This window comes from Scyliorhinus canicula, chromosome 3 (genome assembly GCF_902713615.1).
Source record: "Scyliorhinus canicula chromosome 3, sScyCan1.1, whole genome shotgun sequence".
Taxonomy (NCBI): domain Eukaryota; kingdom Metazoa; phylum Chordata; class Chondrichthyes; order Carcharhiniformes; family Scyliorhinidae; genus Scyliorhinus; species Scyliorhinus canicula.
The window spans coordinates 33,349,865-33,372,631 of NC_052148.1; the positions used below are offsets into that span (position 1 = coordinate 33,349,865).

General features: G+C 47.0%; 1 protein-coding gene across 2 annotated transcripts; it reads left to right on the forward strand.

The window, feature by feature from the left end:
• Positions 1-285: 285 nt before the first annotated feature.
• Positions 286-22,747, forward strand: gnrh2 (gonadotropin-releasing hormone 2). Of its 2 annotated transcripts, XM_038793259.1 has the most exons (4): positions 286-467; positions 5,207-5,290; positions 8,742-8,864; positions 22,438-22,603. In XM_038793259.1, exons 1-3 carry the CDS (start codon positions 330-332, stop codon positions 8,823-8,825), a joined length of 306 nt encoding a protein of 101 aa, XP_038649187.1. In that variant the 5' UTR covers positions 286-329; the 3' UTR covers positions 8,826-8,864; positions 22,438-22,603. The 2 variants fall into 2 exon arrangements, with proteins under 2 accessions (XP_038649187.1, XP_038649188.1); XM_038793260.1 differs by lacking the exon at positions 8,742-8,864 and having other exon boundaries at positions 22,438-22,747.
• The last annotated feature ends 20 nt before the right edge of the window (positions 22,748-22,767 follow it).

Sequence of the window (22,767 nt, forward strand, 5' to 3'; positions counted from 1 at the left end):
TTTAGGATTTGGAATGTGCTTTCTGGTCGGGTGGTGGATATAGTTTTGAAAACTAGCCTTCAGCAGGGAATTGGATAGACACTTGAAGGAGGAAATATTGCGGAGGTGTGGTGAAGTCAGCAGGGTGGAACTAACAGGATTTCTCCATGTAAGAGCCAGCACTGACTGGATGGGCCAAATGGTTTGTTTCTGTGCTGTATTATTCAATGATCTTACTTGAATTATCAGTGCTGTCAGAAATATTCTCCATAACTTGTCAACCATAATGGCTGTCTCGTTTTTCACCAGTTTCGTACATCTGACACAGCAATTACATCTGTGGCTACATCATGGCTTTCCAGAGAAACGCGCTCTTCCTGATCTTTCTGCTACTGATTGTTAATACCCAGTTTTCCAGAGCCCAACATTGGTCTCATGGTTGGTATCCAGGAGGGAAGAGGGAACTGAGCCTGTCCCAGTCTCCCGAGGTGAGTCCTACTGTATTTGCCTTTCTGAAACTTTGTACAATCTCAACTCCTTCATGTGAACATACCAGTCAAGAACGGGTTTGGGCAACACATTCAATGTCAATATTGATTAAAATATGCCATCTAATTAATGCTCTTAAGAGATCATCACTTAACGACAGGTTGATCGGCAGCACGGTGTGGTTAGCACAGTTGCTTCACAGCTCTAGGGTCCCAGGTTCGATTCCTGGCTTGGGTCACTGTCTGTGTGGAGTCTGCACGTTCTCCCCATGTGTGCGTGGGTTTCCTTCGGGTGCTCCGGTTTTCTCCCACAGTCCAAAGATGTGCAGGTTAGGTGGATTGGCCATTCTGAATTCCCCTTAGTGTCCAAAATGGTTAGGTGGGGTTACTGGGTTACCAGGCTAAAGGGGATAGGGTGGAGGCGTGGGGCTTAAGTAGGCTGCTCTTTCCAAGGGCCAGTGCAGACACGATGGGCTGAATGGCCTCCTTCTGCACTGTAAATTCTATGCTTCTATAAAAATCCTGGAATAGAAACACAAAATTCTGGAAATGGCCATTCTCTGTGGCAAGAGAAATAGAGTTAACTTTTCAGGTCAGTAACCTTTGATCAGAACTGGGAAACGGATTAGGAGCAAGCACAGAGCCAGAGAAAAGAGGGATATAGAGAACAAAAGGAAAGGTCTGTGATCTGGTGGAAAGGATGGCTGATTCAATGTTGAAAGGGGTGATGGTAAAAGGAGAGCAATAATGGGACAAGAAGGAAAAAATGAAAGCAGCAGCCCCCAAGAATCTGGAAAGAACAAACGCAGAACAAAAAATTGGTGGTTATTATCTGGTACCACTGAACTCAATGTTGAGTCCAGTAGGTTTTAAAGTTATTAACCAGAAGAGGAGGTGATGTTTCACCAGCTTTCATTCAGCGTCATTGGAACTACGTTGGAGGCAGGAGACAGAGATCAGAGTGGGATAGAGAGTTAAAATGGCAGGTGACTGGAAATTCTGAATCTCGTAAGCAGAATAATCACCCTATATGTGTTTGGTCTCCGCAATGTGGGAGATTCAAGCTGGTGTAGTGCAAGAAGAATGAGAGGGAATCTCATAGAAACATACAAAATCCTGGATAGGCTAGATGTGGGAAGAATGTTCCCGACATTGGGGACGCCCAGAACTAGGGATCACAACCTAAGAATAAGGGGAAAGCCATTCAGGACTGAGATGAGGAAGAACGTTTTCTCTCCGAGAGTTGTGAACTTGTGGAATTCTTTACCACGGAAAACTGTTGGGGCCAGTTCTTGGATATATTCAAGTGGGAGCTGGACATGGCCGTGATCATAGTGAATGGTGGTGTTGGCTCGAAGGGCCTCCTCCTGCACCTATTTTCTGTGTTTATATGTTTCTAAGTCATACTTAGGTGCAGAAATAATATTTCTCTTTTATATTATAGGTTTCAAATGTTGAAATGGAAAGATAAAAATCTGTTACACCTGGCCACAGTGCCAGGTAGAATTTATTTTTGCAATTAATTCTCAGGCAATGGATTAAGAGTAAAATAGTAGGACAAATTGTTAATTTGTTCAAGGAGCCACACATGCAAATGAACATGCAAACATTGGAGCCACTCTGCCCTTCCAGCCTGCTGCACAATTCAATGGGATCATGGCTAATCTGATTGTAACCTCAACCCTACATTCCTGCCTACCCCCAATAATCTTTCACCCCCTTGCTTATCAAGAATCTACCTCTGCCTCAAAAATATTTCAAGAACAGAGTTCCAAAGACTCACAACCTTCTGAGAGTTAGAATTTTTCCTCATCTTTGTCTGGAATGAGCGACGGTGACTTCTAGTTCCAGGTTCTCCCACAAGGTGAAACATCCTTTCCACCCCTCAAGATCTTCACTGTTTCAATCAAGTCACCTCTTACTCTTCTAACTTCCAGTTGATACAAGCCCAGCCTGTTCAACCCTTTCTCATAAAACATCCTGCCAATTAGTCAAGTAATTAGTCAAGAATTAGTCTGGAATTAGTCAAGTAAACCTTCCCTGAACTGCTTCTAAACCATTGACATCCTTCCTTAAATAAGGAGATCAATGTGTGGGAGAGTGTAGGAGAGCGGCCGCCCAGCCGGACTCTACAGGGGCAGCGGGAGGGGGAACAACAACAACAAAAAAAAAGAGAGGGAAAAAAGAAAAAGTGGAAAACCGGCGCAAAAAAAAAGAAATCGGGGCAGCAGGGTAGCATGGTGGTTAGCATAAATGCTTCACAGCTCCAGGGTCCCAGGTTCGATTCCTGGCTGGGTCACTGTCTGTGCGGAGTCTGCACGTCCTCCCCGTGTGTGTGTGGGTTTCCTCCGGGTGCTCCGGTTTCCTTCCACAGCCCAAAGATGTGCGGGTTAGGTGGATTGGCCATGCTAAATTGCCCGTAGTGTCCTAAAAAGTAAGGTTAAGGGGGGGTTGTTGGGTTACGGGTATAGGGTGGATACGTGGGTTTGAGTAGGGTGATCATTTCTCGGCACAACATCGAGGGCCGAAGGGCCTGTTCTGTGCTGTACTGTTCTATGTTCTATATTCTAATACTGTAGACCATAGTCCAGATGTGGCCTCACTAGTGCTCTGTAAAACTGAAGCATTTCTCACTACTTTCATGTTGAAATTTCCTCACAATAAATGATATCATTCTATTAACCTGTCTGAGAACTTGCTGTAGCCGTGCACTAACCTGGATCCCTCTACATCTCTGAGCTCTGCAATCTCTCACCATTTATTCTTCCTGCCAAAATGGACAACTTCGCACTTTTTCACATTATACCCTATTTGTCATATCTTTTCCCAATCATTTAACTATATATATATATATATATATCTTTGCAGCCTCCTTACGTCCTCTTCACAACTTACTTTCCTACCTATCTTTGTGACGTCAGCAAATTTAGCAACCCTACCTTTCTTCATCCAAGTCATTTATATAAGTTCTGGCCTTAGATGATGGTCTGTGTGAAGTTTGCATGTTTTCCCCATGTTTGCGTGGGTTTCCACTGGGTGCTCCGGTTTCCTCCCACTGTCCAAAGATGTGCAGGTTTGGTGGATTGGCCATGCTAAATTGCTCCTTTAGTGTTCAAAGATGTGCAGGTTAGGGTACGAGGTTGCGGGGATATGGCGGGGGGGGGGGGGGGGGGGGGTAGGGGGGAGGAGTGGGGGGGGATGTGGGCCTGGATGGAGTGTTCTTTTGGAAGGTCAGTGAAGACTCAATGGGCTGAACAGTCTTCTTTTTGTGCAGCATTATTCAATGATTCTCTGTGGGCATTGCTTGCAAGGGTGACATTTTTGCCTTTCCCTCCTTGCCCTCGGGAAGGTGAAGGGCAGCACGGAGGCATAGTGGTTAGCATTGCTGCCTCACGGCACCGAGGTCCCAGGTTCGATCCCAGTTCTGGGACACTGTCCGTGTGGAGTTTGCACATTCTCCCCGTGTTTGCATGGGTTTCGCCCCCACAACCCAAAGATTTGCAAGGTAGGTGGATTGCCCACGTTAAATTGCCCCTTAATTGGAAAAAATTAATCAGGCACTCTAAATTTATTAAAAACAAGGGAAGGTGCTGTGCCTAGTTCTTGAACTGTATAATCTGGTGTCAAACATGATGCCACAGTGTTGTTAATGTAAGGACTTCCAAGATTTTGACCAAATAACGATGACAAAACGCTGATGTATGTCCAAGGCAGCCTGGCATATGTTTCGGTGGGAAAAAGGATATGGCATCCCCCATGAGTCTGGTACTCTTATCCTTCTGGTACCCCAAGCCAATGGAGGTCATGAATTTGGGATGTGATGCTGATGTTGTTTGACTGTATATGGTGGGGGAGATGGTGACCTAGTGGTAATGTCACTGGACCCGCAATCCAAAAGCTCTGGGCGTACTGCTCTGGGGACACAGGTTCAAATCCCACCATGACAACTGGTAGAATGTAAGTTCAATTAATTCATTTGGAATATAGAGCTAGTCTCAGTAATGGTGAGCATGAAACCATCATCAATTGTTGTGAAAAAGCTTGTTCACTAATGTCCTTTAAGGAAGGAAATCTTCCGTCCTTACCTGGCCTGGCCTACATGTGACTCCAGACCCACATCAATATGGTGGACTCTTAACAGATCTTGTATGTGGCCCAGAAAGCCACTCAGTTCCAGGGCAACAAGTGTTGACCTTGCCACTGATGCCCATATTAATTCATTAATTTATTCATTTACGGGATGTGGGTGTGATCCCATGAAAGAATAAAAAAACACAAAGAATCATAGAATTTACAGCACAGAAGGAGGCCATTCGGCCCATCGAGTCTGCACCGGCCCCTGGAAAGAGCACTCCACTTAAGCTCACACCTCCACCCTATCCCCGTAACCCAGCAGCCCCACCTAACCTTTTTTAGGACACTAAGGGCAATTTAGCACGTCCAATCCACCTAACCTGCACATCTTTGGACTGTGGGAGGAAACCGAAGCACCTGGAGCAAACCAATGTAGACACGGGGAGAACGTGCAGACTCCGCACAGACAGTGACCCAGCCGGGAATCGAACCTGGAACCCTGGAGCTGTGACGCAACTGTGCTAACCACTGTGCTACCGTGCGGCCCGAGGAGCAGGAGATAACTACTTATTTTTAAAAGTGCGTAGGGGGGTTGAGGGGAGAACTAAACTAAGGGTGAGAAGTGATTGGAAAAGTCCAATTGAATGTTTCTTCTTATTCCCCAGGTTTCAGAAGAAATCAAGTTATGTCGAGGAGACGGTTGCTTATCCCTGGGAAGTCCCCGTAAAGATGTTATAAGGAGCATTGTGGTAATTTTAAAATTCTTACTGGTTGAGGAAATAAACATAGTGACTTGCGAAAGCAAACTCATTTCTAAAATGTGTAAAGGTTTCTAACTGCGCTTTGCTCATAAGAGAAGGATTAATGAAGAAACCCGGATTCACCGTGAGTTTGTACTGCACAAACCCACAAGCTTCACAGGGTTGTGTTGAGAAAGGGCTGCAGTTGGGTGGAAAGTCCGAAGAAATTGGGATTGTTTTCAGTACAGCGGAGAAGGCTAAAGAGAGATTTATCGCACATGTTTAAAATGGGAGGGTTTTGGAGTAAATACAGGAAAAATGATTCCAGTGGTGGTCTCAGAGCAGGTTTAAGGTAATTGGCAAAAGAATCATAGAAGATAAGGACAAGAGTGGCCTCAAGTGAGGGTGCTAAATTGGGGGAAAGCTAACGACAACAGAATTCGGCAAGAGCAGAATAATGTGAATTGGGAGCGGCTGTTTGAGGATAAATCCACAATTTTTTTGTGTAAAACGTTTTATTAAGGTATTTATAATTTTATAATAACAGTAAACAGTACAAATACAGTTATAAACATAGTGCATAACCCATCTTATTGCTTCTGCTGACAGTTAATTTTCCCCGAAGAAGTCGACAAACGGCTGCCACCTCCAGACGAACCCGAGCATTGACCCTCTTAAGGCGAACTTAATTTTCTCAAGTCTGAGAAACCCGGCCATGTCACTAACCCAGATCTCTGATTTCGGGAGCTTCGAGTCCCTCCACACTAGCAATATCCGTCTCCGGGCTACCAAGGAGGCAAAGGCCAAAACGCCAGCCTCTCTCAACCCGTGGACTCCCGGATCTGCCGACACTCCAAAAATCGCCACCTCCAGACTCGGCACCACCCTTGTTTTTAGCACCGTGGACATGGCCTCGGCAAATCCCTGCCAGCATCCCCTCAGCTTCGGACATGCCCAGAACATATGGACATGGTTTGCTGGCCCTCCCGCATACCTCACACACCTGTCCTCTAGTCCAAAAAACCTGCTCATCCAGCCCACTGTCATGTGTGCCCGGTGAACCACCTTGAATTGTATCAGGCTGAGCCTGGCACATGAAGAGGACGTATTGACTCTGCTCAAAGCATCCACCCACAGACCCACCTCTATCTGCCCCCCGAGCTCGTCTTCCCATTTACGCTTTAGCTCCTCTATCTGAGTTACCTCCGACTCCATGAGTTCTTTATAGATATCTGAGACTTTCCCCTCTCCCAACCCCCGTTCTAGAAACTACCCTGCCCTATATCCCCTGTGGCGGTAGGAGCGGGAAGGTCGAAACCTGCCTTCGGACAAAATCTCTTATCTTCAGATATCAAAACCCATTCCCTCCCGGCAATTCGAACTTCTCCTCCAAATCCTATAAACAGGAATGCTCCCATCAATAAATAGATCTCCCATCCTCTCAATCCCTGCTCTCTGCCATCTCCGAAACCCCCCATCCAGCCTCCCCGGAACAAACCGATGATTGTTACAAATCGGGGTCCAGACCGATGCTCCCTCCGCTCTCCTATATTTCCTCCACTGCCCCCAGACTCTCAGGGCCGCGACTACCACCAGGCTTGTGGAGTATCAGGCCGGCGGGAATGGCAGAGGTGCCATTATTAATGCCCCCAGACTTGTGTCCTTACACGATGTCGCCTCCACTTGCTCCCACACCGACACCCTTCCCCCACCCCCCCACCCACCCACTACCCACTCCCTAATCATGGCTATGTTTGCTGCCCAGTAATAGTTGCTGAAGTTTGGCAGTGCCAACCCATCCTCCCCACCGACTGCGCTCCAGCAGCACTTACTTCACTCGCAGGGTTTTACCCGCCCACACAAAACCAGAAACTCCTTATTTGCCCGTTTAAAAAAGGCCTTTGGGATAAAGATGGGGAGGCACTGGAAAGCAAACAGAAATATCCCGGAGGACCGTCATTTTCACGGTCTGTACCCTCCCCGCCAGTGACAGCGGGAGCATGTCCCACCTTCGAATGTCCTCCTTCATTTGTTCCACTAGCAGGGTCAAATTTATTTTATGTAACAGCTCCCATTCCCGTGCCACCTGGATTCCCAAATAGCGGAAGCTTCCTCCAATAAGTCCACACTTGATATGTGGGAGTCTTTTAAAGACCAGTAGATTAGAGTGAAGGACAGGCATCTCCCTGTGAAAATGAAGGACAGAAATGGCAGGATTAGGGAACCAGGGGTGACAGAGGATATTGCGAGACTAATCAAAAAGAAAGAAGGAAGCATCCATAAGGTCTAAGCAACTAAAAACAGAGGGGCTTTTGAAGAATATAGGGAAAGTAGGAACAAATGCAAATGGGGAGTTAGGAGGGCTAAAAGAGGCCATGAAATGTAATTGGCAAGCAGGGTCAAGGAAAATTCCAAGGCCTTTTATACATATATAAGGAGCAAGAGGGTAGCGAGGGAAAGAAGAGGTCCACTCAAGGACAAAGAAGGGAAGTGATGCGTGGAGTCAGAGGAAGTGGGTGAGATTTCTAATGAGTACTTTGTATCAGTATTCACCAAGGAGAGGGACATAACGGACATCGAGGTTAGGGATGGATGTGTGAATACTCTGGAACATGTCAGCATAATGAGGGAGGAATTGTTGGGTATCTTAAAATGCATTAAGGTAGACAAGTCCCCAGGGCTGGATGGGATACATCCCAAGTTGCTGGGAGAGGCAAGAGAGGAAACAGCTGAGGGCCTTAACAGATATCTTTGTATCATCTTTGACCATAGGTGAGGTTCCAGAGGACTGGTGAATAACCAATGTTGTCCCTTTGTTTAAGGAGGGAAGCAGGGATAATCCAGGCTGGTGAGCCTGACATCATTGGTGGGGAAGCTGTTGGAGAAGATACTTAGGAACAGAATTTATTCACATTTGGAAGCAAACGGACGTGTTAGTGTGATAGGCAACATGTGTGGGGAAGGTCATGTCTTACCAACTTGATAGAGTTTTTTGTCTGGTCTGGAACGTGTTAGCTTTGAGGAGAGGTTGAATAAACTCGTACTGTTTTCTTTGGAAAGACGGAGGCTGAGGGGAGTCCTGATTGAGGTATACAATTTTACCAGAGGTATAGACAGGGTGAATAGTCAGAAGCTATTTCCAAGGTGAAAGACTTAATTACAAGGGGGCACAGGTTCAAAGTGAGGGAGACAAAGTTTGGGGGAGATGTGTGGGGAAAGTTTTTCACGCAGAGGGTGGTGGGTGCCTGGAACACGTTGCCAGTGGAGGTGGTGAAGGCAGGTACGATAGCAACAACATTTAAGATATCTCTTGATAGACACACAAACAGTTGGGGAATGGAGGGATACAGATCGTTTGGGCAATAAGTAGTAGGTCTAAATAGGAATCTAGATCCCTGCAGGCTTGGTGGTTCCGATGGGCCTGCTCCACTGCTGTAATGTTCTTGTTCTTTGTTCTCAGGAAAAGCTGCAAGTTGTTATCCACAGACTCCCTACAGTGCAGAAGGAAGCCATTCGGTCCATTGAGTCTGCACTGACCCTGTGAAAAGCACCTTACGAAGGCTCAATCCCCCACCCTATCCCGGTAACCCCACTTAACCTGCACATCTTTGGACACTAGGGGCAATGTTAGCATGGCCGATCCACCTAACCTGGTCTGCAGTTATGCTGTGATGTGCACTGTCTGAAAAGGTGGTGGAAGCAGATGCAATAATAACCTTTAAAAGGGAATTAATAAGTACTTGAAAAGGGGGAAAAAAGAGGCTGCATACAGAAAGAGATGGGATGAGAATAATTGGCGGCTCTTTCATAGAACCAGCATAGCTGTATCACCTCCCTTTGTGCCTTGTCATTCTGTGAAAACATATAGATAGCCAAAGAACTGCCAAGGAATTGATCAAGAAGAGGAACATAGAGGAACATGCAGGGAACATAAACACTGACTGTTAAAATTTCCATAGGTATGTGAAGAGAACAGGGTTGGTGAAGACAAATGTAGGTCCCTTACGGTCAACAACAGTGGAATTTATAATGGAGAACGAATAAATGGCTGAGCGACTAAACACATACTTTGGTTCAGTCTTCACAATGGAGGACACAAATAAGATACCAGAAATGTTGGGGAATGCAGGGTTTAGTGAGAGGGAAGAACTGCAGGAAATCAGTATTAAGAGGGAAATAGTGTAGGGGAAATTGATGGGATTGAAGGCTGATAAATCCCCAGGGCCTGATAATCTACATCCCAGGGGTACTTAAGTAGGTGACCCTCGTAATCATGGATGTATTGGTGATCATCTTCCAAGATTTTACAGACTCTGCAACAGTTCCTACACATTGGTTGGCAGCAAATGTAGCCCACTATTTAAAATGGGAAGTGGAAAGAAAAATGGGAATTCTCAACCAGTCAGTCCGATGTCAGTAGTGGGAAAAATTCTGGAGTCCATTATCAAAGATTTTATTGCCGTGCACTTGGAAAAGAGTGGCAGAATCTTTGTCAGTCATCTAAACTCAAATGTTAGCTCCGTTCTCTTCCCACAGATGCTGTCACGCTGCTGAGATTGTCCAGCATTATGTGTTTTTAGTTAAGAGAAATGGAATGTTGATCTTTATAGCGAGAGGATTCGAATCCAGGGGCAGGGATTTCTTGCTGCAATTATACATGGCTTTGGAGGGGCCACAGCTTGAATATTGTGTGCAGTTTTGGCCTCCCTACCTGAGGAAGGATATTATTCCTCTAGAGGGAGTGCAGTGAAGGTTTTCCTGGATGATTCCTGGGATGGCAGGGCTGATGTATAAGGAGAGATTGCGTTGGTTAGGGTTCTATTCGCTGGAGTTTAGAAGAATGAGGGGGGATCTCAAAGAAGCCTATTAAATTCTAACAGGACTGGACAAGGTGGAAGCAGGAAGAATGTTCCTGATGGAGGGTATTTCCAGAACCAGGGGGCACATTCGAAGGATACTGGGTCGACCATTTAGGACTGAGATGGGGAGAAATTTCTTCACCCAAAGAATGGTGAGCCTATGGAATTTGCTGCCACAGAAAGCAGTTGAGGTCAAAACATTGTATGTTTTCAAGAAGGAGTTAGACATAGCACTTGGGGCTAAAGGGATCAAAGGATATGGCAGGAAAGCGGGAACGGGTTACTGAGTTTAATGATCAGCCATGATCATAATGAATGGCAGAGCAGGCTCGAAGGGCTGAACGGCCTTATGTTTCTATGTGTGTTCATAGAATCATAGAATTTACAGTGCAGAAGGAGGCCATTCGGCCCATCGTGTCTGCACCTGCCCTTGAAAAGAGCACCCTACTTAAGCCCAAGCATCCACCCTATCTCTGTAACCCAGTAACCCCAACTAACCTTTGGACACTAAGGGGACATTTAGTATGGCCAATCCACCTAACCTGCACATCTTTGGACTGTGGGAGGAAACCGGAGCACCCGGAGGATACTCACGCAGACACAGGTAGAAAGTGTAAACTCCACATAGACAGTCACCCAAGGCCGGAATTGAACCGGGACCCTGGAGCTGTGAGGCAGTAGTGCTAACCACTGTGCCCCACTGTGCCGCCCCCGTGTTGCTGATGTTCATGTGATTCTAGCCCTGAAGGTTATGCCTGAAACAAGAATAGTTATCATATAGAACTGTGGGCATGCATGGGTTGGAAGTATCTTAGAACATAGAACATAGAACAACATAGCACAGTACAGTACAGTACAGGCCCTTCAGCCCACGATGTTGTGCCGGCCATTTATCCTAATCTAAGATCAACCTAACCTACACCCCTTCAATTTACTGCTGTCCATGTGCCTGTCCAAGAGTCGCTTAAATTAACCTAATGAGTCTGACACCACCACCTCTGCTGGCAGTGCATTCCACACACCCACCACTCTCTGTGTAAAGAACCGACCTCTGACATCTCCACTATACCTTCCTTCAATCACCTGAAAATTATGTCCCCTTGTGACAGCCACTTCCACCCTGGCGAAAAGTCTCTGGCTATCCAGTCTATCCATGTCTCTCATCACCTTGTACACCTCTATCATGTTACCTCTCTTCCTTCTTCGCTCCAATGAGAAAAGCCCTAGCTCCCTCAATCTTTCTTCATAAGACATGCCCTCCAGTCCAGGCAGCATCCTGGTAAATCTCCATCTTTACCCTCTCCAAAGCATCCACATCCTTCCTATAGTGAGGCACAGAACTGGACACAATATTCCAAGTGTGGTAAACCAGGGTTTTATAAAGCTGTAGCAAAACCGTGCAGCTTTTCAACTCAATCCCCCTGTTAATGAAAGCCAACACACCATACGCCTTCTTAACAACCCTATCAAACTGGGTAGCAACTTTGAGAGATCTATGTTCGTGGATCCCAAAATCCTTCAGTTCCTTCACATTTCTAAGAATCCTGCCTTTAACCTGTATTCAGCATTCAAATCCGACCTCCCAAAATTAACCACTTCACATTTATCTAGATTGAACTCCATCTGCCACTTCTCAGCCCAGCTCTGCATCCTGTCAATGTCCTGTTGTAACCTATTGCAACAGCCCTCAACACTATCTACTATGCTACCAATCTTCATGTCATCGGCAAACTTATTAACCCACCCTTCCACTTCCTCATCCAAGATGTGGAGATGCCGGTGTTGGATTGGGGTGAGCACAGTAAGAAGTCTTACAACACCAGGTTACAGTCCAACATGTCAGTTTCAAACACTAACTTTCAGAGCACTGCTCCTTCCTCAGGTGAATGATTCACCTGAGGAAGGAGCAGTGCTCCAAAAGTTAGTGTTTGAAACGGACATGTTGGACTTTAACCTGGTGTTGTAAGACTTCTTACATTCCTCATCCATGTAATTTATAAAAACCACAAAGAGCAGAGATCCCAGAAAAGATCCCTGCAGGACACCACTTGGCACCGACCTTGATGAGACCATCAATTCATGCGACACGTGGTTAGAAGTGAACAGTGGTTTTAATCGTCTTACAACAGAGCCTGCCTGTGACAAGATGAACTCCAGGTGAACTGGCAGGCAGGCTCTCAGCATCAACCTTTATACTTCCGGTAAGGAGGAGGAGCCGTGGGTGGAGCCCAGTACAAACTCCCGTACACTCCCAGTGCATCTCCCCCTTGTGGCAGAGCAGCGCAACTGCTCGTGTGCCGAGCTTACAGGGACATAGTACAATATGTGTAATACAGTGCGAATTACGCTACTGTGATTCACCACAGACCTCCAGGCAGAATACTTTCCATCCACTTCCAGCTTCCAGTTCGCAGGCCTTAACCACATTCTATTCACCATGAATGTGCAATCTCTCTACACCTCCATCCCACACCAGGATGGCCTGAGAGCTCTTCGCTTCTTTCTCGAAAAGAGTCCTGGACAATTCCCATTCACCACCACTCTTCTCCGCCTGGCTGAATTTGTTCTATCTCTCAACAACTTCTCCTTTAACTCATCCCACTTTCTCCAAATCAAAGGTGTAGCAATGGGTACCCGCATGAGTCCTAGCTACGTTTGCCTTTGTATGCGGTATGTGGAACATACCTGGTTCCAGGTTACCCGGGCCCCCTCCCACAACTCCTTTACCGATACATTGATGACTATTTTGGTGCCGCTTCATGCTCTCACCCTGACCTGTAAAACCTCATCAAAGAACAAAGAACAAACAAACGTACAGCACAGGAACAGGCCCTTCGGCCCTCCAAGCCCACGCCGACCATGCTGCCCATCTAAACTAAAATCTTCGACACTTCCGTGATCCGTATCCCTCTATTCCCATCCTTTTCATGTATTTGTCAAGATGCCCCTTAAACATCACTATCGTCCCTGCTTCCACCACCTCCTCCGGCAGCGAGTTCCAGGCACCCACTACCCTCTGTGTAAAAAACTTACCTTGTACATCTCCTCTAAACCTTGCCCCTCACACCATAAACCTATGCCCCCAAGTAATTGACCCCTCTACCCTGGGAAAAAGTCACTGACTATCCACTCTGTCTATGCCCTCATAATTTTGTAGACCTCTATCAGGTCGCCCCTCAATCTCCTTCGTTCCAGTGAGAACAAACCAAGTTTATTCAACCTCTCCTCATAGCTAATTCCCTCCATACCAGGCACCATCCTGGTAAATCTCTTCTGCACTCTAAAGCCTCCACATCTTCCTGTGGTGTGGTGACCAGAATTGAACACTATACTCCAAGTGTGACCTAACTAAGGTTCTATACAGCTGCAACATGACTTGCCAATTCTTATACTCAATGCTCAGGCCAATGAAGGCAAGCATGCCGTATGCCTTCTTGACTGCCTTCTCCACCTGTGTTGCCCCTTTCAGTGACCTGTGGACCTGTACACCAAGATCTATCTGACAGTCAATACTCTTGAGGGTTCTACCATTCACTGTATATCCCTACCTGTATTAGACCTTACAAAATGCATTACCTCACATTTGTCCGGATTAAACTCCATCTGCCATCTCACCGCCCAAGTCTCCAAATGATCTAAATCCTGCTGTATCCTCTGACAGTCCTCATCGCTATCCGCAATTCCACCAACCTTTGGGTCGTCTGCAAACTTACTAATCAGACCAGTTACATTTTCCTCCAAATCATTTATATATACTATGAACAGCAAAAGGTCCCAGAACTGATCCCTGCAGAACACCACTAGTCACAACCCTCCAATCAGAAAAGCACCCTGCTATTGCTGCTCTCTGCCTTCTATGACCTAGCCATTTCTGTATGCATCTTGCCAGCTCTGATCCTATGTGACTTCACTTGTTGTACCAATCTGCCATGAGGGACCTTGTCAAAGGCCTTCCTTTAAAAAAAATAAATTTAAGAGTACCCAATTCATTTTTTCCAATTAAGGGACAATTTAGCATGGCCAATCCACCTAGCCTGCACATCTTTGGGTTGTGGGGGCGAAATCCACGCAAACACGGGGAGAATGTGCAAACTCCACACAGACGGTGACCCAGAGCTGGGATCGAACCTGGGACCTCGGCGCCGTGAGGCAACAGGGCTAACCCACTGCGCCACCGTGCTGCCTGTCAAAGGCCTTACTGAAGTCCATAAAGACACCATCCACTGCCCTACCTGCATCAATTATCTTTGTGATCTCCTTGAAAAACTCTATCAAGTTAGTGAGACAGAACCTCCCCTTCACAAAACTGTGCTGCCTCTCGCTAATACGACCACTGGCTTCCAAATGGGAGTAGATCCTGTCTCGAAGAATTCTCTCCAGTAATTTCCCCACCACTGACTCAAGGCTCACCGGCATGTAGTTCCCTGGATTATCCTTGCTACCCTTCTTAAACAAAGGAACAACATTGGCTATTCTCCAGTCCTCCGGGACATCACCTGAAGACAGTGAGGATCCAAAGATTTCTGTCAAGGCCTCAGCAATTTTCTGTCTAGCCTCCTTCAGTATTCTGGGGTAATCCCATCAGGCCCTGGGGACTTATCCACCATAATATTTTTCAAGACGCCCAACACCTCATCTTTTTGGATCTCAATGTGACCCAGGCTATCTACACAACCTTCTCCAGACTCAACATTCACCAATTCTTTCTCATTGGTGAATACTGATGCAAAGTATTCATTTAGTACCTCACCCATTTCCTCTGGCTCCACACATAGATTCCCTCCCCTGTCCTTCAGTGGGCCAACCCTTTCCCTGGCTACACTCTTGCTTTTTCTGTACATGTAAAAAGCCTTGGGATTTTCCTTAACCCTATTTGCCAATTACTTTTCGTGACCTCTTTTAGCCCTCCTGACTCCTTGCTTAAGTTCCTTCCTACTTTCCTGATATTCCACACAGGCTCTGTCTGTTCCCAGCCTTCTAGCCCTGACAAAAGCCTCCTTTTTCTTTTTGACGAGATCTACAATATCTCTCGTTGTCCAAGGATCGCGAAACTTTCCATATTTATCCTTCTTCCTCACAGGAACATGCCGGTCCTGAATTCCTTTCAACTGACATTTGAAAGCCTCCCACATGTCAAATGTTGATTTACCCTCAAACATCTGCCCCCAACCATATGTTCTTCAGTTCCCGCCTAATGTTGTTATAATTAGCCTTCCCCAATTTAACACATTCACCCTAGAACCACTCTTATCCTTGTCCACCAGCACTTTAAAACTTAATGAATTGTGGTCACTGTTCCCGAAATGCTCCCCTACTGAAACTTCCGCCACCTGGCCGGGCTCATTCCCCAATACCAGGTCCAGTACAGCCCCTTCCCTAGTTGGACTATCTATATATTGTTTCAATGCTTTCACCTTCTGACCTATTGCTCCGTTACCCACCTCCCTGCCATACTAGTTTAATCCCTCCCATATAACACTAACAAACCTTGCGGCCAGGGTATTTATGCCTCTCCAGTTTAGATCCAACCCGTCCTTCTTATACAGTTCACACCTGCCCCGGAAGAGCTCCCAGTGGTCCAGATAATGGAAACCCTCCCTCCTACACCAGCTCTTTAGCTGCTCTACCTATTTCTAGCCTCACTGGCACGTGGCACAGGGAGTAATCCCGAGATTACAACCCTTGACGTCCTGTCTTTTAACTTTCTGCCGTGCTCCCTGAACTCCTGCTGCAAGACCTCATCCCCCTTCCTGCCTATGTCGTTAGTACCAATATGTACCACGACCTCTGCCTGTTTGCCCCCTTCAGGATGCCCGCTACCTGTTCTGAGATTTCCTGGACCCTGGCACCAGGGAGGCAACATACCATCCTGGAGTCTCTTTCACGTCCACAGAAGTGCCTATCTGTGCCCCTGACTATAGAGCCTCCTATGACTATTGCTCTTCTGCGCCTTGACCCTCCCTGCTGAACATCAGAACCAGCCGTGGTGCCACTACTCTGGCTGCTGCTGTTTTCCCCTGATAGGCTATCCCCCCCGACAGTATCCAAAGGGGTATACCTGTTCGAGAGGGGGACAGCCACTGGGGATTCCTGCACTGACTGCCTGGACAACCACTGGGGATTCCTGCACTGACTGCCTGGACAACCACAGGGGATTCCTGCACTGACTGCCTGGACAACCACTGGGGATTCCTGCACTGACTGCCTGGACAACCACTGGGGATTCCGGCACTGACTGCCTGGATAACCACAGGGGATTCCTGCACTGACTGCCTGGACAACCACTGGGGATTCCTGCACTGACTGCCTGGACAACCACTGGGGATTCCTGCACTGACTGCCTGGACAACCACTGGGGATTCCTGCACTGACTGCCTGCCCCTTCTGGTGGTTACCCATTTCTCTGCCCGCACCTTGGGTGTGACCATATTTATATAACTGCTATCAATGACGCTCTCCGCCACCTGCATGCTCTAAGTGCATCCAACTGCTGCTCCAACCAAACCATGTGGTCTGTGAGGTGCTCCAGTTGGGTGCACTTTCTGCAGATGAAGCCATCCTGGATGCTGGAAGCCTCCCAGACCTGCCAAATGTCATAGTCAGAGCACTGCACCCCTCTAATTGACATTGCGTCAATTAATTAGTAAATTTAATTTAAAAATAAATTTTTTAAAAAAGTTACTGTTAACTATATGTTTCCTAGCACTAGATTTCTGCTATAAATGTAAATGCTAAATACAGTACTCTCCGGTCTCTGGCTTAGATACCCCTCTAAATTATGATTAAGTAATTAATTAATTATGTTTAATTAGTTGAACAATGTTTAATTTTTAAATTTAGTGCAGATTCCCTACCAGCCAATCAGGTCACAGCTTTCCTGTGACGTCACTTTTCAGTTTCCCCCCCCCCGCAGTCGGATCACTCAGAACCGCAGAATATTTATCACTTACCTGTCCCCAAGCTGCTCCCCGGCTGTGTCTCTCTCTCTCTCTCTCCCCCGCTCCCGAAAATGAAGGCCGCTGGAACCTGGGGGTAAGAATTTAATATCACCTACCTTCCCAAGGTGCTCCCTGGTTTTCTCCCTGCTTCCCGGAATGCACTTCGCTTCGCTTCCAGTTTCCACCCCTCCATCATTTTCACCTGGTCCATCTCAGACACCTCCCTTCCCTTCCTTGATCTTTCTGTCTCCATTTCCGGCAATAGACATAGAACATAGAACAGTACAGCACAGAACAGGCCCTTCGGCCCTCAATGTTGTGCCGAGCCATGATCACCCTACTCAAACCCACGTATCCACCCTATACCTGTAACCCAACAACCCCCCCTTAACCTTGCTTTTATTAGGACACTACGGGCAATTTAGCATGGCCAATCCACCTAACCCGCACATCTTTGGACTGTGGGAGGAAACCGGAGCACCCGGAGGAAACCCACGCACACACGGGGAGGACGTACAGACTCCACACAGACAGTGACCTAGCCGGGAATCGAACCTGGGACCCTGGAGCTGTGAAGCATTTATGCTAACCACCATGCTACCCTGCTGCCCCTATCTATCTACTAATATCCGCTACAAGCCCACTAACTCCCATAGCTATCTGGACTACAGCTCTTCGCACCCTACACCCTGTAAGGACTCCACTTTCTCTCAACTCCTTCGCCTCCGTCGCATTTGTTACGATGTTGCCACTTTCCAAAATGGTGCTTTGAAAAGGTGCTTTGGGGCAGCAGGGTAGCATGGTGGTTAGCATCAATGCTTCACAGCTCCAGGGTCCCAGGTTCGATTCCCGGCTGGGTCACTGTCTGTGTGGAGTCTGTACGTCCTCCCCCTGTGTGCGTGGGTTTCCTCCGGGTGCTCCGGTTTCCTCCCACAGTCCAAAGATGTGCGGGTTAGGTGGATTGGCCATGCTAAATTGCCCGTAGTGTCCTAATAAATGTAAGGTTAAGGGGGGGGGTTGTTGGGCTACGGGTATAGGGTGGATACGTGGGTTTGAGTAGGGTGATCATGGCTCGGCACATTGAGGGCTGAAGGGCCTGTTCTGTGCTGTACTGTTCTATGTTCTATAAAATGTGTTCCTTCTTCCTCAACCGTGATTTCCCATCTAGTTGTTGACAGGGCCCTCAACAGTGTGTGGCCCATCTCCCATGCCACTGCCCTCGCTCCCTCCCCTCCCTCCCAGAACAAGGATAGAGTCCCCCTCATTCTCCCATTTCATCCTACCAGCCTCCGTATGCAAAGCATAATCCTCCGCCATTTTCGCTAATTCCAGCATGATCCATTCACTGCCTCTGTCAGCATTCCACAGAGACCGTTCCCTCTGAGATAATCTCGTCCACTCCTCTACCATACCCAGTACCTCTCCCATCACTCATGGCACCTTCCCAGGCAATCGTAAAAGGTGTAACACCTGCCCCTTTACCTCTTCCATGCTTAACATCCCAGGCCCAAAACACTCATTCCAGGTTAAGCAGCGTTTCACTTGCATCTCTTCCAATTTGGTCCATTGCATTTGCTGCTCCCAATGTGGTCTCCTCTATATCGGAGAGACCAAACGCAGACTGGGTGATTGCTGTGCTGAGCATCTTCGGTCTGTTCGCATTCAGGACCCTGACCTTCCTGTTGCTTGCCATTTTAACAAAAGACCCTGCTCCCATGCCCACATGTCTGTTCTTGGCCTGCTGCAATGTTCCAGTGAAGCGCAACGCAAACTGGAGGGACAACATCTCATCTTCCGGTTAGGCACGCTACAGCCTTCCGGCCTGAACATCGAATTCAACAACAGATGATTAGCTCTACCCCACCTTGACCCATTTATTTTCATCCCATTTCATTTTAACTGTCTTTTACCATTTCTCTCTTTCTTGTCTTTCTTAATATATATCAAACATCCCCCCCCCCCCCCCCCATCTTATCAACCTTTCCTTACCCTTTCTCCTCTTTGCTTCCCCCTTCCCCATCCCCCATATCTACATCTATCACAGTTCACCCTCTGATGTTAGTTTCTCTGCTGTTTGGCCTTTCACATCTTTTGTCCTCTCTGGGGACTGCCATTAGCACTCTTCCCCCTTGGTTTCTGTGGCCATTAGCACCCGGTTTCCCTGGATTTCTGTGGCTATGACTCATCTTTCATTCTCACTCCACAGTAAAAATATTTCCCACTTTCTATGTCTGTTAGCTTTGACAAAGAGTCATTGACTCGAAACGTTAGCTCTTTCCTCTCCCTACAGATGCTGCCAGGCCTGCTGTGATTTTCCAGCATTTTCTGTTTCGTTGCCATCCACCAGCTCTCGTTGCCTTCTTTTGGCCAGCTAATTCTGTATCCAGACAGCCAAATTTCTCTGTATCCCATGCCCGCTAATTTTCTGAATGAGCCTACCATGGGAAACCTTCTCAAATGCCTTACTGAAATCCATATACACCACATCCACTGCCCGGCCTTCATCAATGCGGCTCATCACATCCTCAAATAATTCAATGAGGCTTGTGAGGCATGACCTGCCCCTCACAAAACCAACTATGTTTTTCTAAATAATCATAAATCCTATCTCAGAATACGTTCCAGTATTTTGCCCACCACAGATGTAAGACTGACTGGTCTGTAATTCCCAGGGATTTCCCCATTCCCTTTCATGAACAGGGGAAGAACATTCGCCTCCCTCCAATCATCTGGTACTGCTCCAGTGGAGAGTGAGGACGCAAAGATAATCGCCACCGGCTCAGCAATCTCCTCCCTTGCTTCCCGTAGTAACTTTGAGTATATTCTTCTGGCCCAGAGGACTTATCTGTCCTGATGCTTTTCAAAATTTTCACACATCCTCCTTCCTAATATCAACCTGTTTGAGCCTATTAACCTGGTTCACGCTGTTCACACAAGCAACAAGGTCCTTCTCTCTAGTGAATACTGAAGCAAAATATTCATTTAGGGCCTCCTCTACCTTCTCAGACTCTAGGCACAAGTTCCCTTCACTATCCCTTATCGGCCCTACTCTCACTCTGATCATCCTCTTATTTCTCACATAAGCGTAGAACACCTTGGGGTTTCCCCCAATCCTTCTATCTCTCCTAAATCCATTTTTGAGTTCCTTCCTGTTTAGCTTGTAACCCTCTAGAGCCGTGCCAGATCCTCGCTTCCTTAACCTTACGTAAGCTTCCTTCTTCCTCTTGACTAGAAGCTCCACTTCTCTTGTCATCCAAGGCTCCTTCACCTTCCCATTCTTTCCTTGTCTCAATGGGACAAAACTATCCAGCATTCGCAGCAAGTGCTCCTTAAACAACCCCCACATTACTGTTGTGCATTTCCCTGAGAATATCTGTTCCCAATTTATGCTCCTCCGCTCCTGTCTAATAGCAGTATAATTTCCCCTCCCCCAATTAAATACCTTCCCATACCTTCCCACCGAGACATCTGACCTGGCCTGGTTCATTGCCAAGCACCAAATCCAATATGGCCTCCCCCCTAGTCAGCCTATCTACATATTGAGTCAGGAATTCTTCCTCGACACACCGGACAAAATCTGCTCCATCGAAACCATTTGAACTCAGGAGGTTCCAGTCAATATCAGGGAAGTTGAAATCACCCATGACAACAACTCTGTTATCTTGCACCTTTCCAAGATCTGCCGCCCAATCTATCCAGGGGCTGGTTTAGCACAGGGCTAAATCGCTGGCTTTGAAAGCAGACCATGGCAGGCCAGCAGCACGGTTCAATTCCTGTACCAGCCTCCCCGAACAGGCGCCAGGATGCAGTGACTAGGGGCTTTTCACAGTAACTTCATTTGAAGCCTACTTGTGACAATGAGCAATATTCATTCATTCATTATTCATTCCTCCATCTCTCTGCTGCTATTGGGGGGTCTATAGAAAACTCCCAATAAAGTGACTGCTCCTTTCTTGTTTCTGACTTCCACCCATACTGACTCAGTGGACAAACCCTCCTCAACTACCTCCTTTTCTGCACTCTCTTATTAACAATGCCACTCCCCTCCTCTTTTATCTCCCTCCCTATTCTTTTTAAAACATCTAAACCTCGGAACATTTAACAACCATTCCTTCCCCTGTGAAATCCATGCCTCCGTAATGGCCACAACATCGTAGTTCCAAGTACTGATCCATGCTCTAAGTTCATCTCCCTTATTCCTGACACTCCTTGCATTGAAACAGACACACTTTAACCCATCCCACTGATTGCAACTTTGCCCTATCAACTGTCTATCCTTCCTCACAGACTTGCTGCATACTATTTCTGCCTGTTCAACAGCTACCCTATCCTCTGATCCATAGCTCTGATTCCCAGCCCCCTGCCAAACTAGTTTGAACCCTCACGAAGAGCTCTAACAAACCTTCTGCCCAGGATATTGGTGCCCTTCCAGTTCAGGTGCAACCTGTCCTTCATGTACAGGTCCCACCCTCCCCAGAAGGTATCCCAATGATCTACATATCTGAAGCCTTCCCTCCTGCACCAGCCATGTAGCCACGTGTTCAGCTGCAGTCGCTCTCTCTTCCTTGTCTCACTAGTACGTGGCACCGGTAGCAATCCTGAGATTACTACTCTGCTCGTCCTGCTCTTTAGCTTCCAGCATAACTTCATAAAATAGCTTTTTAAATCCGCATCCCTTTTCTTAGCTATGTCGTTGGTGCCAATGTGCACCACAACTTCTGGTTGCTCCCCCTTAAGATTCCTGTAGATTCCTGTAGACTCGATCTGAGACATCCCTGACCTTGGCACCCGAGAAGCAACATACCTTCCGGGAGTCTCGTTCGTTCCCCTAACCATTGAGTCTCCTATCACTATCGCTTTTCTATTCTCCCCCCTTCCCTTCTGAGCCACAGTGCCAGGCTCAGTGCCAGAGACCTGGACGCTAGGGCCTTCTCCCCCCCCCCCCCCCCCCCCCCCGCCCCCGGCAACAGCATCCAAAGCGGTATACTTATTTTGAAGGGGAACGGTCACAGGGGATTCCTGCACTGTCTGTCTGTTCCCTTTCCTTCCCCTGACTGTAACCCAGCTACTCTTGTCCTGCACTTTGGGTGTAGCTACCTCCCTTTAACTCCTCTCTATCACCCCCTCTGCCTCCCGGATGATCCGAAGTTCATCCAGCTCCAGTTCCTTAACGCGATCTCCGAGGAGCTGGAGTTGGGTGCACTTCCCGCAGGTGTAGTCAGTAGGAACACTATGAAGGTTATTAATTATCTTTACATTGGAAATAAGTAAAGCATATCTTTAGATCTGGATAAATGTGAAATGATCGTAACTTTGTTTTTTCTCCCCATTTGCCTCCCTGTCTACTTCTTAACATCAGACTGATATGTTGATGCAACAGATTCAGAAGAAGAAATGAAGTCCACCTTCTTTTCTGATTGTCCCTGATGTAAATTGTAACCCCTGAAGCTCGTATGAGTGAAAACATTTTTCTCCAAAATATGATTTTAAAGTCTGCAACAAGTCTGTGTCAAATATTCGAAGGTTCCTGCTCCCATGGCTTGAGGACTATCAACAGATACCGTGGGGCAGTTTGTGTGGTATAAATTCAAACACACTACAGACCGCATTCTCTTTCTGACATCTTAGTTCGCATCTTGTGAAATAAAGGACTTTATTTTGCTACATATCAACACCAGCTCTCAAATGT

Coding starts and splice junctions, on each gene's coding strand:
- gnrh2 (XM_038793259.1), top strand. CDS start 330: ATGGCTTTCCAGAGAAACGCGCTCTTCCTGATCTTTCTGCTACTGATT. Junction 468..5,206: donor GCCTGTCCCAGTCTCCCGAG/GTGAGTCCTACT, acceptor CTTATTCCCCAG/GTTTCAGAAGAAATCAAGTT. Junction 5,291..8,741: donor ATGTTATAAGGAGCATTGTG/GTAATTTTAAAA, acceptor CTTTGTTCTCAG/GAAAAGCTGCAAGTTGTTAT.